At 30.6% G+C, this 18367-nt stretch overlaps 1 protein-coding gene across 1 annotated transcript; it reads left to right on the forward strand.

Annotated features, from left to right (window-relative positions):
- Nucleotides 1–9: 9 nt before the first annotated feature.
- On the forward strand, nt 10–18087 carry LOC127729176 (sideroflexin-2-like). Its single transcript, XM_052236859.1, has 11 exons — nt 10–92; nt 2433–2608; nt 3961–4131; nt 6304–6402; nt 10066–10144; nt 10818–10903; nt 13164–13224; nt 14874–14940; nt 15647–15749; nt 16390–16437; nt 17588–18087. Exons 2-11 carry the CDS (start codon nt 2460–2462, stop codon nt 17697–17699), a joined length of 975 nt encoding a protein of 324 aa, XP_052092819.1. The 5' UTR covers nt 10–92; nt 2433–2459; the 3' UTR covers nt 17700–18087.
- The last annotated feature ends 280 nt before the right edge of the window (nt 18088–18367 follow it).

Raw genomic sequence — 18367 nt, forward strand, 5'->3', positions numbered from 1 at the left:
AAGAAGCTACTAAATGTAACTTCACACAAAAGATTTCCTACACAGGAAAATGAGCTGAGAAAGTCATTGGAACGTGGAAAAAAATAAGAAATGTAATTTATCAGAATTTATTGTGATGAAATAATGATGAGCATACTTTTTTATGCATAAACACACCCTTTTAATTAAAGATAAGCTCACAACGTTGTAACATTTTAAAGTAATTTCTGAATAATATTCCAAAAATTGTGACATGGGAGATAACTCAAAATTTAAACCAGTTCTTCAGTAGTTTGATAAGGCTAAACCACTCCTTGGATCCTTACAAATGTGTTCAAAACAAAACAAAAATGTTTGTCAAATTTATTTAGAAGATTTCAGTATGGACTAATTTCTATGTATTATGAATATTTCAGTACAAACTTAGTAAATTTTCAATACTGGTAGAGTACCGGTTATGATATGGTCAGTTACCAGTTACCATCAATAGGCATTTTTTATCATAACCGATGCATTGCATGTCTCAGGTATACTGCTATTATCTGCAGACACATATTTTTGCTTCATATTTAAAAACTGCTTTGTTTGATCCGATAAAGATTAAGAAATTCCGAGGTATTGTATTTATAACACGTTGTGGGAAGATATGAGTGCGGGGACATGACATCATTACTTTATGGCATCTTCGATGTTAGAAAACTTACTGTTTTCTTAGACATAATGTATCAAAGCTTGCTTAAGAACACAAATTTCTTTCATTAGAATAAGGACAGATTTATAGTGTTACAGGAGGGGGTCGGTAACGACACCTCCCGGGACGTGTAGTGACTAGTACTTCGTCCCTATTCGATCCTCGGGATACCTGATATCAGATTTTGGCAGAATAGAGACACAAATCAAAAAGAACTCAACAATTTATTTACAAATGTACATTCAAATAAAACATAGTCAAATGAAATGAAAAAAATAGTATTTCAAAAGTTAAGTTCCAAAATGAAATAGTAAAAGTTCGCAAACGAGATGGAACAGAAAAGTATTTAAAATTAAATGAATTCAAATAAAATAGTTATTCAAAAAGTTAGTTAAAAAAGTAAATGAAACAATACTTCGCGTTGTGTTTTAGAATTTAGTAAATCGTACAAAAAATGAATGCCATTGTAGTTGCTGTTAAATAAGCGAGTGGAATGATTCATTCCTGCGAGCTGGTATATGTAAGAAAGGTGGCAGTTTCCTGCCGGCTCATATATACATGTGGAGTGAAGACTTCACCCCACCGGAGCAACTCCTGATCAAGTTTTAGATACAAACTTATCATTTTCAAAGATATAAATAAAAATGTGCTACATGTATTGAAGAAATATTGAATAAATGAATATTCATCAAATATATATAGTAATATGAAATTTTAATACTTTTATAGTTAAATTGATAAAGCTACTTTGTATTTTAGCCTGTCTGGATCAAATTAAACATGAAATAAACATTTAATTAAGAAAATACTAATTTGAAACAATTACCGGGAGACTACCCAAACCACATCCATTACAATAGATTTGAAAATCATATTTTTTGCCTTTCCTTTAATACAGTATCTGTGTTGATCTCAAGTGACATAATTTATGATCAGTTCAGACTTTTGAAAGGAAGAAAAGATTTAGAATATACGGATGTAATGACTATCATGTTGACTATGTTAATTTAGCAAAGCATCTTCTTGTCGGACTTTAGAAAAGCATTATATGACATACATACTCATAAAAAGTGGAAATATTTATCCTTTAGTGAGTAGATTCCTGAATGTTGATAACTGGTCCTTGTCACCATAAAACTTAATGGCAAAAACAACACACTAGTATGCAGATTTTCATCGTTTATAAGATGATTTAATGATTAAGTAAATGGTGTTTAACCAAACTTTTGGTAACCCTTTTTATGGTAAAAAAATATTTTCAACAGGAGATCCTGTAAATAAATATTTTGAGTAAAACTACAAATTTCTGACGGTAACTGGTCCCGAAGCAGTATATCAGTACAAACCTAGTTATTTGAAATATTTCAGTTTTGGAATATTTCTGCAGCCTGCACTGTTGGCCACTAGTCCAATGCCCCAGACTAGTAAAATTTAATTCAGACTAGTTAGTAAATTTTTGCAAAACTTTGTTTAGACACATAAGGAAAATGTCTGAATATTTTACTTCGGACTAGTAGTTGGAAAAGATTTTGGTGCAGACTGTGTCTGTACAAACTTAGTTATTTCAAATATTCAGTTTAAACTTAGTTATTTGGACTATTTTGGTATAGACAGTCATTTAAAATATTTCACTACATACTTAGTTATTTTGCTTTTTTAGTACAAAATTTGTTATTTGGAATATTTCAGTCACCATCGATACACAATTTATTTATTGAAAATATGCTTAAATCTGACAGCAAGACCATTTTGTGAATAACAGATCTAGAATTTAACAATAAGGCCAGAAATGGTGGAGGTTGACTTAGATACCCCTATTTGGGACCAGAATACATTTAGTGGTAGAAGAAAATATTATGCATGGATGACTGATCCCAGAAACAGTCTTGTGTCATCAGGAACCTTATATCAGGCTAGAGACCTTATTCATGCTGTCAGGTCAGATTTCACTAGTTACTGTAAATTCAGAAATTATTGCGATGTTTTTATTATTGCGAAAAATGCGACAGGGTTATAATCGCAATAATTTAAACTCGCATTTTGAAATTTATTATATGAATTAAACAGGATTTTTCTCAATATCGCAAAAATTAAAATCGCATTTTAGTCTAAAATGATAAAATCGCAATAATAAATGCACGCAATAATTTCTGAATTTACAGTATATAATTATACCATACATTTTTATGCCTTATCTAGGACAGTTCAGGTCAATTTGTTCTCTGGTCTGTGCCTCTGTTGTTCCTGTATCTTGTTAAAGTTTTAGTTAAAGGTAGTTAACCATGCAGTTGTGATAACATCAACTATAAAATTTGGTAAAAATGTTCATAATGATGTTTAAAATATATGCTAATTTTGGCTGTTAACTGAACATTGAAATGTGATAGTGCAGATAGGCATGGTGTTGTTGTTGTCTCTTTGACACATTCCCCATTTCCATTTTCAATTTTATGTCCTGTGGATATATATTTTTTTTTATATTTATTTAGAGTTATAATATGACTTTTCTACTCATTTGATACTTACAATGGAGTGATTGATAGAAGGATGTTCCAAGTCCAGTGGCAATTATTAAATGCTTATTCAGGATTAGAACCTGTCAACAAGGTTAATGGGATACGATTATGAATATGAAACCTGGTTTATACTAGACTGATAACTGAGTTAGATTTTTCAAGTGTTGGATCACAAAGTAACAGTCCACAGGGAGACATCTCACCTTACACAGGCATATTATTAGGACTGACCAGCCTTTGTCTTGTTCCTTAATTCTGCATGCTTAACAGGAAAAGGGCAGCAAATACTATTTTATAATGTGTTTGATTGGTAAAGAAAGGAGATGTGGTAAAATTGCCAATGAGACAACTAGCCTCCAGAGTTCAATTGATGAAGATATTAGAAGAAATTATAGGTCACTATACAACCTTCAACAATGAGAAAAACATTTCTGTATAGTCAGCTATAAAAAATGTGAAACAATTCAAAAGGAAACTAACGACCTGGAATTGAACCCACAACCTCCTTTACTAAAGGTTACAGTCACCAGATAGAAGGCTGATATCATAAACTCAAATCAATAACATGACTCACATTGTCATATTTCAAGATATCTGCTTTAAATGACGCAACTCACATCTTCATGTTTCATGATATCTCCTCTAAATCACATGACTCACACTATTGTGTAATGATCATGATGAAATCCCTATAGCTATTAATCACATGACTCACACTATTGTGTTATGCTCATGATATTAAAATTCCTGTGTCTTGAATGTTATATTATTTAGACAGAACAACATTCCAACAGGAACTACAGTTAAAGATATACGTAGAGCCCAGCAGCTGTATCTATCAGCTTTCCATCCAGATACAGGAGAACTTCAAAATGTTATAGGTAGAATGTCATTCCAGGTACCAGGTGGAATGGTACTAATAGGAGCCATGATCACATGGTACAGGTATGTACTTTGTCATAAGTCATAGGTCAGATGTCATTTCAAGAGAGCCCTGTTAATGATTTTAATGCCATGATAAATATGAACAAAAGTATACTGTGGGTTCATTTGTTTTCATCTATAGCAATTTTCGTGGATATTTGATTTTGGGGTTTTGTCAAAGTCTGCTACAAGCCTATAGAAATAATGTTGAACATTGAACATGTAAATTCGTTGTGTCACTGTATCCAGGAAATCCACGAAAGTTGATACCCACATATAATACTGTGGATTCATTATTATTTGTGGGATACCTTGGGTTTCATGGATACAGGTGAACCATGAATTTTAATGTTCAACGAATTACAAATTTTCGTAAGGCTTGTATACAGACACAGACAAAACCACGAAAATGCAAATTTTCCTAAAACCATATAAATGAGTACCCACAAAAATAATCCATCCACAGTTCTTCAATAAGAAAAAAAAAACCAACAACACAACAAAAACCCAAAGAAACCACAGAGATGATTGGTGATCACAGATCCCCTCGCATAAAACAACTGAGAGATCATGATTTTGTTTAGTGGTAAAAAAATTTCTATTAAGATTTCAATCAGTTTCAAAAAGGGGTATCCATTTATTATCCAGAAGCAAAATTTAAAATTTTTCCAACAATCAAGTACCACAACTCTGCAATAGTAAACGTGAAAATCATACTTAATCTATGTTTAGTTGTCCTGATAACGAGGAAAATAGAGCCCATAAAATTTGAAAAATTTAAAACAATCGAGTACCATAACTCTGGAATGGCAAAAGTGAAAACGATGAAAAATAAAACTTAATCAGTGTTAAGTTGTCAGAAACATTCCATTAAAATTTTAAGCCATTTCATAAAGGGGTTCACCATTTATTATATGGACACCACAAAATTTAGAATTTTTCCAAAAAAATGGTTTTAAGTGAAAACTATGAAAATGGACCTTAACATGTGTTTAGTGGTCCAAAACATTCCAGTATAATTTCAATCAATTTCAAAAAGTGATTCTCCATTTATTATCCAGAAACCACAAATTTTGAATTTTTTCTAACAATCAACTCAAGTATGATAACTCAGGAAGGGTAAAAGTGAAAATATCAAAAATCAAACTTATCCTTTGTGTAGTGGTGAAAATAATTCCAACCATCTGCCCAAGCATATCCCAGGATAACTCAAGTATTGTTTAAAGGAATCTTACCAAAAGTCTACACAATACTTGGTTTCTCAAAGACTGAAAACATGTATTGATAATTTTCAGTTTATTCATTCCAGAAGTAATGGCACTTGAATCCTCAAAAACTCAGCAAAATTTTATATGTCTCATCACTCTCATGATGGTTCGGGGACACAGTTATCGTCCTTTGATTTTTGTTGTCTACAAATAGAGTCTCTAGTGTGGACAGTGTATAACTTTTTCATATACCCTCCAAATTTATTTCTTTATATTTTATGCAAAAAATAGTAAGTAGGGGGGTAAAATTACATGAGAAAAAAAAATTTGGGGCATTTGGTTCAGTTTGAAAAGGTCAAAAATTAGCATGCTTGAAGCTGTCAAACTGAATTACAGACCCCCTTTATATAAAATTTACCTTTTTTGTGAGTTAGAGCCGATAGACTTTTCTATAATTTTGATAATTTGTCCCCAAAGTAGGACACTACACTGTAAAAATCTTTTTAGGATAGAGCAGGTGTGATTTTTTTTAATTTGCATTTTTTGTCTAAAAGAAATGCACTACGAAATAACTGTGTTCTCAGGCCTGATAGCTTATTTATTCTTTCAGGAATTATGATATTTTTATGCGTTATTAAATGTTTTATAAGAAAGGTTACCTTTTGATTGTAATGTTTTTATGATTTGTTGTTCCGGAGTAAAAGACTAATCATATGATAAAAGGCAATTTGTCACATGTCTCATTACAACTCAAGTTCTGAAGAGTTTTTTACATGCTGAATTGTTCATTCCATTATATGCAATAATTATACATACAATGTCCACTATCACTGATATGTAGATGGGCATTCAACCCTGAGGCAGCCAGCTTATTTTTATCTATTTCTTTATATAATTATTATAAGTATTGATATTTATAAATTGAGAAAATGTTCAAAGTTTTTTGACTGCCCATATATTGATTTATATTTTTTTCTAATTACAGAGGCACGTCATCTGTTATATTTTGGCAATGGGCCAATCAGTCATTTAATGCTTTAGTTAATTATACAAACAGAAATGCTGCATCAGAGCTTACAACAAGGTATGCTTGATTAATGGTTAATTATACAAACAGAAATGCTGCTTCAGAACTTACCACAAGGTATGCTTGATATAAACATTCAAAATTGCAAAATGGTCCAATAAATAATATTATATGTTTCGATTATTCAGTTTATAAAAATTTGTAAGGGTTCCGCGGAACCCAGTGTCTCGCCTATTTTTGCTGTTAATCGCAGGCTCAACATTGTTTTTTCTACATTGGCTAGAGGTATAGGGGAGGGTTGAGATCTCAAAAAACATGTTTAATCCCGCCGCATTTTTGCACCTGTCCCAAGTCAGGAGCCTCTGGCCTTTGTTAGTCTTGTATCATTTTTAATTTTATTTTCCTGTGTATAATTTGGAGTTTAGTATGACGTCCATTATCACTGAACTAGTATACTTATTTGTTTAGGAGCCAGCTGAAGGACGCCTCCGGGTGCGGGAGTTTCTCGCTGCATTGAAGACCCATTGGTGGCCTTCGGCTGTTGTCTGCTCTATGGTCTGGTTGTTGTCTCTTTGACACATTCCCCATTTCCATTCTCAATTTTATTCTGTCCAAGTTTGGTACAAATCCAGGATAGTTTAAGAAAGTTATTAAAAATTTTGAAAACTTTAACCACAGAGTGAATATAATGTTTCCTGGCAGAAAAAATAAGTCCATTTATAAGTAAAATACGGAAAAAATCGAATTTTTTTTTTACAAAATTTACTTCTTGATACTATCTTATGATCATAAACAAGCTTCTGCCCTAGTTTGGTAGAAATCCAGGATAGTTTAAGAAAATTATTAAAATTTTAAAAACTTTAACCACAGAGTGAATGTAATGTTTCTAGGCAGAAAAACTAAGTCAATTTAGAGGTAAATTACGGAAAAATAGATTTTTTTTTACAAAATTTACTTCTGGATGCTATCTTATGATCATAAACAAGCTTCTGTCCTAGTTTGGTAGAATTCCAGGATAGTTTAAGAAAGTTATTAAAATTTCAAAAACTTTAACCACAGAGTGAATATTTGTGGAAGCCGCCAACGACGAAGGAATGTAGGAACGCTATGTCTCGCTTTTTCGACAAAAGTCGAAGGCTCGACAAAAATCTATGATGTCTATTATTGGTCCATTGAATCATTGTAAAGTGTACATGTCAATTTGACAGAAATTATGCCACCTTGACCTAATTTATTTGGTTCAATGATCAAGGTAAAGTTGTTGACCTTAATTCAGTTTCTAAGTTACTATAATTAATAGGTAACCCATATTTAGTATATAGAATCACTATAAGGTGTACGTGTCTAGATCCCATGACTTTAACTTTTTTCATGGTACAGTAATCAAGGTTACGTTTTCATTCGAAAGTTAGTTTCTCAGTTACTTTAAAGATTTGTCAACTATATTTGGTCAATTGAATCACTGTATGGCTCATGTCTGACAGGGTTTATTTATCTTTTCTTAAAGAATGTGTACCGTATTCTGAACTTCATAAAATTTGGCAAAATACAACTTTGATCAAATTTGTACTTTTTCATTATAGTGTCTCATAGGTCAATTTGTTTGGCTCAGTCTTGATTATTTTAAATACAGTTTAATTATATATTGTTCAACTGTTATACAATATGTGACACTTTGATAAAATAATTTATTTTCATTACTATAGTATCATATTTGGTTGATTTGCAGTAATATCAGTTTAATTATCTCCCCTGAATTTAACACTTGAATGTTATCTCTTTGGAAAAAAAAAACTTTTTAATTCATGAATAAGTGAGTGCATGTACATGTACTAATTTGTAATTTCTGAAATACACATTAGTTGTAAATATAGCTCCATAGAGGTCAGTTGGATGGTCAGTTTTATAGTGTCTATCTACTATGATTGGAATGAATTTGAATACTGTGGATGCTTTTAATTTTGTTGATGCCAGTTTTCGTGGATTGATTAAAATTTGTTGTGGATATTTGATTTTGTGGTTTTGCAAGAGTCTGCATACAAGCCTATAGTAAATTTATACTTTGTTAAACATTTAAATTTCGCCTATACCAACAAAATCCATGAAAATGAGTATCCCATGTGTTTTGTTATTAATTTCTCTTTACTGAAGTAGTATGGCAAATGTAGAAAAACAAACGTATATATTTTCAGTAACAAATAGATCTGGTAAGAAATGGTGATTGGTTTAAAAATATAAATGCTTGAATCAATTCACATATGCATACAGTTTACAGAGGGATACTGTCACATTTACTAACCAATTTATAATTTAACAATTGACTTTTTGTAAACCATGAAATCTCCTTAGTTTTGTATTTCAACTTCTTTTTGCAAAAACTATATGAATAGATCAAATGTTGAACAACTTTACCATTATGAAAATATTATGAACTTAAACGATTAGATAAAATAATATTCATCTTTTTAAAGCTCTAGCAAAATTTAAAAAAAAAAAGATGAAGCATGTTGTCAAAACTTTGAATTGAAACATTTGGTTTTCGATGATAACCTTGAGTTTGTGACTGTTCAAGCATCCATTTAAAATCATGATTTGATCAGATATCCTAAGCTATAGATAATTTTCTTCTAAGGCTTTAATATTTTGGGTCATACAGTGACTCATACCTACAGTAGTCAAGAGTTATCCTCTCTTGAAAGCAATTTAATTATCAAAAACAGTTAAAATTATAATAATAATTTTTGCCCTTACAATGGTAAAAAGTCTTGAAACCAATGATTGATGCTTTGTGTTTCATTAACTTAAGTATAGTTTCAACTAAAACTTATACATTTTTGTAAAGAAGTATTATTTTTAACCTATGATGTTCCAAAGATTATGACTTTTAAGAGATTCGTCTTAATGTTTACGCTAGATTTTTATGATGTTTGTAGTTGATGAGGATCGTAGGAGTGTCCTTTTTTTTTGTCCTTTTTTTTCCCTTCCATTTTTTGGTTATCCATTGATATGGAACAACATATTTCAATAAATAGAAATAACCATGTGCTTGTTTAGAAAGTAATAATAGTAAAGACTATATGGATGGGGGGTTTACAGAATAGAGAATAACGGGCAAAAAATATAAAGAATAGAGAAAAATGGAACAAAAAAATTAGGAATAGAGAATAATGAGGTGCTAAAATATAAAGAATAGAGAATAATGGGTAAAAAGTATAAAGAATAGAGATAAATGGCTTAAAAAATTAAAGAATACAGAAATGAAGAACTTTTGGTTGTATCTAAAGTATTAAAATTTTCAATAAAAGTTTCAGCAACATAATATAAATGGTTTCTAAAATTGTCATAAAGAGGATATTGTTATAAAACATGTGCTTTGCCTTCAATAAAACTATCACATATATGGCACTCTTTGTTTTCTAAAACTATATTTTCATATCTTCCAGTTTCAATCCTCAGTTGCTATATAGTACACGGTATACTAATTCTATTTTGTGGACTTTACTTCTAAAGCTATTATGCTTGAAATTTACAATACTTAATCTATCTTTCTTGAAATTTACAATACTTGATCTAACTTTCTTGAAATTTACAATACTTGATCTATCTTTCTTGAAATTTGATCTATCTTTCTTGAAATTTAAAATACTTGATCTATCTTTCTTGAAATTTACAATACTTAATCTATCTTTCTTGAAAGAAAAACCTTTCATTATATTTCAGCCAGATTCTCACAGCCTACGTGTCTGCCACAACTTCTGCTTTGGTAACTGCCCTGGGTCTCAAGTCTCTCCTGGCAAAAGTTAGTATACTCTCTTCTCTATTCATTTTTTGATGCATAGAACTTTTGGAAAGAATTTTTTTTGTGTGATGAATTTATGTTAGCTTGACGGTTTTATATGCTATTTGAGAATTGAGAATCTGGTATATATTTGAGATAATGTTTGTTTTTCATTATTTGTTTAAGATTAAATTTGACAAATAACTACATTTAAGATAATAACAATGAATACAGAATTCTATGGTGCCCTCAGTCATGGTTCATTGACTTTGAAACTTATGCATGCATTCCATAACAGTTATTTTGATTATCAAAGTATTGCCATTTTAATTTCAACTTGTACATTATTCTATCAAAATTATATACAGGCGATATAAGTCTCTGTGTCTACAGTAAATTGGTACATTAGTGTATACTGACAACCTACAGATTAAGCTTCTTTCTTGTTGACCAACTTTTGATGGAGTTATAAGCTTTTAGCTAATAAAGTTGTACCCGGTATGTAAATTGTACTCTTCCTTACTTTTTTTGTAATGCCTGCCTATCATAAGCTGATTTTTGGAACATTTTATACATTAGTCTATGATGACTTACAGATCGATTTTACATTTCGTTTTGTGGAACCCACGTTTTGCAATATGGCTGTATGGGGAGCATTCATGTTGTACTGACATATCTTGTTTTCGTTTTGCAGACAAGGTCACCAATTTTACAGAGGTTTGTCCCCTTTGCTGCTGTGGCTGCTTCTAATGCTGTTAATATCCCTTTGATGAGACAAAGGTGAGTGCCCAGAGCTGCTTCTAATGCTTTTAATGTCTCTTTAATGAGACACAGGAAAGTTCACAAAGCTACTTTTAAGATCTTCTAATGCTGTTAATATCCCTTTGATGAGACAAAGGTAAGCTCACAAAGCTGCTACTAAGATCTTCTAATGCTGTTAACATTCCTTTGATGAGACAGATAATTTTACAGAGCTGCTTCTTATGCTGTTAACATTCCTTTGATGAGACAAAGGTAAGTTCTCATAGCTGCTTCTAATGCTGTTAATATTTCTTTAATGAGACAAAGGTAAGTGCTCAGAGCTGCTTCTAATGCTGTTTATGTCCCTTTGATGAAACAAAGGTAAGTTCACAGAGCTGCTTCTAATGCATTTAACACCCCTTTAATGAGACAAAAGTAAGTTCACAGAGCTTCTTCTTATGCTGTTAATGTCTCCCTTAAAGGAGACAAAGGTAAGTGTCCATAGGTTGATTGATTTGTATCTAGTCATCAGTATTGATTTCACTTTAATCTGTTAGGTTTTTTGTTGCTGATGTAAGATCTGAAAAATTCTATAAGTGGTCCTGTTTAGTTGACCTTGTATTATTTTTTTTCATTTGAGATTGAAAAGAGAATAAATATTCTGCTTAGATTTTTAAACGACCGCAAAATAATTTTGTGGTCGTATATTTTGTATGATGTTGTCGTCGTCGTCCGGTGTCGTCGTCGTCCGAAGACACATTAGTTTTCGCACTCTAACTTTAGTTTAAGTGAATGGATCTCTATGAAATTTTACCATAAGGTTCAATACAACAAAATGAAGGTTGGGATTGATTTTGGGGGTTATGGTACCAACAGTTAAGGAATTAGGGGCCAAAAAGGGGCCAAAAATAAGCATTTTTGTAACTTCCAGACATAACTTGTGTGTAAGTGTATGGATCTCTCTGACATTGTACCACAAGGTTCCATATCACAAAGGGAATGCTGGGATTGATTTTGGGGGTAATTGTCTCAAAATTTAAGGAATTAGGGGCCAAAAAAGGGGAAAAAAACAAGCATTTTTCTAGTTTCATGACAATAACTTGTGTGTAAGTGTATGGATCTTTCTGAAATTGTACTACAAGGTTCCATATCACAAAGGGAAAGCTGGAATTGAGTTTGGGGGTAATTGCCCAAAACGTTTAGGAATAAGGGGCCAAAAAGGGGCCAAAAATAAGCATTTTTCTAGTTTCATGACAATAACTTGTGTTCAAGTATATGGATCTCTCTGAAATTGGTCTGCAAGGTACCATACTACTAAGGGAAGGCTGGGATTGATTTTGGGGGTAATTGCCTCAAAATTTTAGGAATTAGGGGCCTAAAAGGGGCAAAAAACAAGCATTTTTCTAGTTTCATGACATGGATTTTTTTTCCTTTTTTTCCTTTTTTTTTTCCTATAAATTTTCCATTTTAAGTTGGTTATTTTTTTATTTGTTTATAAAAGCAAATAATAATGATATGGTTTGATTTCATCAAAAATTGAAATATTGGGGTTCTTCATATGTTGAATCTAACCGTGTATTTAGAACTTAATTTTGGTCCCGTCTTCAAATTGGTCTACATTAAGGTCCAAAGGGTCCAAAATTAAAGTTAGTTTGATTTTAACAAAAATTTAATTCTTGGGGTTCTTTGATATGCTGAATCTAACCGTGTATGTATTTAGATTTTGGATATTAGACCATAATAGGTAAATTAAAAAAATTTAAGTTCTTAGACCACATTCATTCTGTGTCAGAAACCTATGCTGTGTCAAATATTTAATCACAATCCAAATTCAGTGCTGTATCAAGCTTGAATGTTGTGTCCATACTTGCCCCAACTGTTCAGGGTTCGACCTCTGCGGTCGTATCAAGCTGTGCCCAGCGGAGCATTTTATTTGTTTAGTTTTACATTTATGTTTTGTTCAAAAATGTAATTATACCTTCTAATCATTATTTTTTTTTTGGAAAACAGTTTCAGATTTAAGATAATAATTTAGAAAGAGAAATCAATTTGATTGTAAAGTTGGAAGAACACCAATATTTAGTCCTGTCTTGACTAGCCTGGGATGTATTATTATTTTCCAGGATTTCATTGGATTGTTGTCAAAATGCACATCTATCCAATTTTCTTTTATAGTTTATAACTTTGATAAAATGGGTTTAATTAAGGAAGTCTATTTTTATCAAAATTAAGATTTTGACTTTTGATTTCTGACATCAACCTGAGACCATTAAATAATGTTTTGATATTTATATTTCAGTGAGTTTGCTCATGGTGTGACAATGTTTGATGAAAAGAATAATAAAGTAACAGAGTCTCGGGTATGTTTTTACAGAAAACATAAATTTTATTTAAAAAGAAATTAGATCTCTTCATTCAATTTGTTGTAGCTCTCCTTGGACTGAAGTTTATCATTGGATGTTGTAAAATTTTTCAAAACTCATCTCCTGGGAAACCAGTTCATCAATCTAAGGTATCTTATTTTAAAAGAGTATCACTTTAATATGCCTACTAAGCTATAGATATGACAGCTGTGGCTAATAATGAACATATTGTCAAAAAAGATCTTTTGCTAACTATATATTATACTATAGAAATTATAAAATATAGAGAAAAAAGTTTAACCTCAAAATAATATGGATTTCATGATCTACCATTTTTCCCATGTGTCTAAATTGTAAGTTAACATCTTATAGGAGATATTGCCTGTTAAATGACTATTTTTACCCAATTCATGTATTTTCAGCAATCAAGATGTTGTCCTTGCAATTTTTAACAACTATGTGTTTGGCAATTATTTTGAAAATTGTTTGAATAGAGAGAAATTAAATACAGCAAAAGAGATTGGCAAACCAAGATATGCAATTTAGTAAAATGTGACTGAGAGCCTCAATGAACCTTTTTTTAGGAGTTATTGCCCTTAATTGACAACTGTTTAATAAATTCTCTGTTCATCAATTTAGAAGTTAAAAAAATACTATGGCTTCAAGGCTTCAACTCCCTCGTGCAAAGTTGACCTTAGATGGATGTTGCTTTATTTTTAGGTACTTTGTGATCATATAGCTCTTCAACGTTTTTTTGGTTTTCAAATATATGGGTTTGAGGGTTCCTGATGAAGGTAAATCTAGTAAAGAGATTTGGACACATGGAATTTATAAAGTGTTGTTTTCTTTTTTCTACCCATTTTTTAGTTATGATCTTGAAGACTATAGAAGATTAAGAAAAACTGTCAACGACAAAAATGATCAACTAGATAAGATAATCAACATAACTGAAATTGTTGATTGACTCCTTATACGATTGATTGATTGATTGATTGATTGATGTTTAATGCCACTTTCAGCACTATTGTGCTGTTTCTTTGGCGGTCAGTTATTCTTGGTGAAGTAAGCTGGAGTGCCCAGAGAGAACCATTACCTTGACTCCTTATAAGAGGTATTACCCTTTAATGACAAGATTTACCATATTTTGCATTTCATGGCTATTATCTTAAAAACTATAACAGATATAGTGAAACTTAAAACATCATAAAATGATCACCAATACATGAATTACAAGAAAATCAAGTGTTGGAAATTGACATTAGACATTCATATTTTTTTTTTTTAAAGACCATTATATGTTGATTAATTTAAGGCTTTAGAAATATATAAAATAAACAGTTTGACAAGAGATTTTTCATAAGCTGCAAAAAAACAAACTAATACTCACTGGACAAAATTGAGCTTGTTGACTTTGTGAAAGGCTAAGATAGAATTTTTGTGTACAATTTCCATTCACATTATAAATATTAAAATGTAAGATGGGACGCATAAAACAAATTATCAGGCCAAACCATAGATAATGCCTATATAACAATATGGTTTACTCAACAGATGTCCTTGGTTGTTTGCTGGAAGACAATTCTTTTCCTCAGAGTTAACCATTATTGCCTCCCTTGACTGTAATGTATTGTTTTATGTGATTTCAGTATGCTGCAGTAAAAGGGATTAGCCAGGTTGTGTTATCTAGAATACTTATAGCAGCTCCTAGCATGAGTATGTACATCTTGAAATCAATAGACATAAAATGTTGGTTATACTGTATAAAGTAATGTTTCCATAACAATGCAGTATGTCTGTATGAGCTCTTACAACAGTATTGATATTTTGCACTCTTTTCTATACTGAAACATAGTTGATTTGTTGAAGAATATACAAGGGTCTGGATGAGGTTTACAGAATATAGAATATTTGGCAAAATGTGCAGAAAATGGTGGAGAGTTGTCTCATTGACAATCATATCACACCTTCTTATTTTTACAATTATCACATGAACATCTTTTGATTGCATAACTTGATAAGCAAGGAACTTCTCCTCTACCCAGGTTATTCAGTGTGCACCACATTTTTGATGTTATTTCTTCATAGACAGAAAAAATATTACAGCCATTCCTTGTAATTTAATTCTAAATTCCATTTTTAAGGAGTAAATCATGAAAAAAAAACATTGATGACGCCACAGTCACATGACAAAATTATGTCTATGAGCTGATAGACAAAAACTTTTCAGCCAATCAGAAGATGTGTTACATCCAAAATTAAATTGTTTGATAATAACATGGATATCCATCTGAGTGTTGAAAATGTTTACCATACATATTTTAAAGGTTTGTTTATGTATATTGCAAGCCATAATAAACATTGTTCTTTATAAATGAATTTCTTGCTTAAAAGATGTAATTTTGTTTTGAAATATTTGTAGTATTATTGCCTGTATTTATGGAGAGGATAGAAAAGAAAGCCTTTATGGTGAAGTATGGAAGATTTATTAATGCGCCATTACAAATAGCATTAGCTGGTTTAAGGTGAGTCAAAGTGATTTCCTAATTTGTCTCTTAGTTTATCTTTGCATTCATCTGTTACATCTTTCAACTTCCATCTTTCTACTCAAAATGAAAAATGTTTTCAAAGTTTAGTAAACAGGGTAATATAAAAAAGAAACTACTTAAACCTCATCAGATGGTGTAAACAATAAGTTATTGAGAAAATAACATGAATACTACAAATATGACACTTTTATTAGGATTGGAAAACAAGTGATTTACCACTTTTACCAATCTCTCTACTTGTCAGTTATATGCTTATATCAACATGTTGAGTCGGTAGACACTCCATGTGTTTAAGAAATATTTATCATCAGTTCCCTCATTTATGTTAACTAGTCTACACTTGGACAAAATTTTGAAGAAGATCATAAGTTGTTCATTTACAATTCATGATACAACTTATATATTGCATCTTTCCTATTATAATTGAAATTTGTTTTTCATTTCTTGACAACTGCAGCATCATTGTTGTCCATATTTTGAGATCTTTGCAATAATTTTTGTTCTGTTAAACCTATTCATTTTCCTTGTCATTTAACAAATTAAAGTAAAGAAGTCTGAAAAGTCAGTCATACTTTTTGTAGATTTATTGTTTATGTATTGTATCTCTATATTTCAGTTTATTAATAATGGTACCAATAGGCTGTTCATTATTTAACCAAAGAAGGTATGTTTTAAATCAGTAATTATATATTTATTATTAAAGCTCTTGCAGGGGTTTTATTAGATAATCATAGTTAATATTTTTTCTTTCAGAATATGATTTGGTATTTTAGTAATTTAGTTTGAGGTTCCCAATGAAAGTAAACAAATCTTTGGATGATAAATTTATAAAATTTTTCTCTCATTTAGCAGAGTAAAATTCAAGTACATGATTTATTCCAAAGGAGATGGGTCAATAAAGCCGTTATATGGCCCAAATAGTAGTGCAAATTTAAAAGTTATAATACATATTCTTAAATTTGTCCTTACTAGACTAAGGTAAAAGGTATTCAGAATATAAAAACTAAATTTAATATTTAATGAGTTACCATGGCAACAAACCATGACGAAATTTGTATATTTTGTAAAATTTCTTGATTTTCCTTGTTTATCTTCAAATTTTAAGTATATTTTAGATTGGCAAAGTATGTGCGCAAACAAGAAACAACTTTATATTAAGTGAGATTATGTCAATAGTTTAATATATAATAAAACTTCTCTTAAATTGTTTTGTTTCTTGGCTGAGCACGATGTTTCCACAATAGAAATAACGATGGAAAACTGGATAAATACTGCATTTTTCATCGTTTTTAAGAAAATTACATATTATGACGTAATTGGGATGTCATGAGATAAAAATCTTATGTTTTTCATTTATATTTCTTGACCCTATGCATTTCCAAACATTATGCCCAAATTTGAAATAGTTGTCAAACATTTTATTTTCTTGGGCTAAAACTGGGCCTTAATGCCCATACTCTTTTAGAATATTGTATTTGATGAATATGTAAAAAGGTGCTTCGACACAGTACTATCAGGGCCTGAAGATGATTTGTACGCCTGAACAATTTCTGTCCTTTTGTGGACCATCTATCTTCATTCATAGAATTACTTGATCCATCAACCCAGAACCATTATGACTATTGGAATCAACAGTTTAAAGAACCCCAACTGTCAGTTTATCTCTTAAGAAAATATTGTATCATTTGCTGTTTTAGAGTATCTTTTTTTTGGCCTGCCACAAAAATTTGTATCCTTTGTATCTAGAAATATATTTTGTAGTACTTCAAATAAGTTGTCGTTAAATAAAGTATTTTGATATTTTTCAATTTCAGTTCCATCTCAATTGAAGAATTAAAGATAATGGACCACCATAAGTATGATGAAGTTGTTGAGAAATATGGGAAAAACTTACCAAAGACCCTTTATTTCAACAAGGGTTTGTGATGATGATCTATAAATAGATGGACTAATAACTAGCAATATTCACTATAAAGAAATTGTATATCAAGTATAAAATCTTATCGAAAAGTATTTTATTCAAGTAATCAGTGATAATTGATGAAACATTTTGCTTGATACAAATAGTATTATTTACAATTTAGAAATTATGATAATTTTATTAAATGTTTAATATTCTGTTGAATGAGCATGCAAACTGAAAAAATCCATTTTGGGCAATGACATGTTCTGAAATTGCTATATATATATAGCTATGAGTGATAATACAAAATTGTAAGCCATTTGACAAATAGAGTTTGTACACATCATAAAATATCTGAACACTTTCAATATACTTTAAAGCATGTAAATATTTTACACCTAATGTGATAGAGTTATGTCTTCATTTTTTAGAAGAATCTCAATTTTCCAGGGTATAAATTTAATTGTCTAATTTTATCTTGCCTTAATATTATATTATGTTTAGAATATATGAATTTATATTAAGTATCTTGCACACTTTTAGACGATTTCACAATCAAGTAAATCATGTTGAATGGGAAATAAAAAATAAATTGAAGGTTTATAACTAAATTATAATAAGTACACTTATAATTAATGCTGAAGGCAAAGGGAGGATTACTCTATTTAAGAATTAATGTGATGCCCTTGAC

Source organism: Mytilus californianus, unplaced genomic scaffold (assembly GCF_021869535.1).
Source record: "Mytilus californianus isolate M0D057914Y unplaced genomic scaffold, xbMytCali1.0.p SCAF_2, whole genome shotgun sequence".
In the NCBI taxonomy this organism is placed as follows: Eukaryota; Metazoa; Mollusca; class Bivalvia; order Mytilida; family Mytilidae; genus Mytilus; species Mytilus californianus.

Excerpts from the sequence above, each read along its gene's own strand:
- LOC127729176 (XM_052236859.1), top strand. The coding sequence starts at position 2,460 with ATGGTGGAGGTTGACTTAGATACCCCTATTTGGGACCAGAATACATTT. Across the intron at positions 10,904-13,163 it reads ATCCCTTTGATGAGACAAAG|TGAGTTTGCTCATGGTGTGA; the intron begins GTGAGTGCCCAG and ends TTTATATTTCAG. Across the intron at positions 13,225-14,873 it reads ATAAAGTAACAGAGTCTCGG|TATGCTGCAGTAAAAGGGAT; the intron begins GTATGTTTTTAC and ends ATGTGATTTCAG.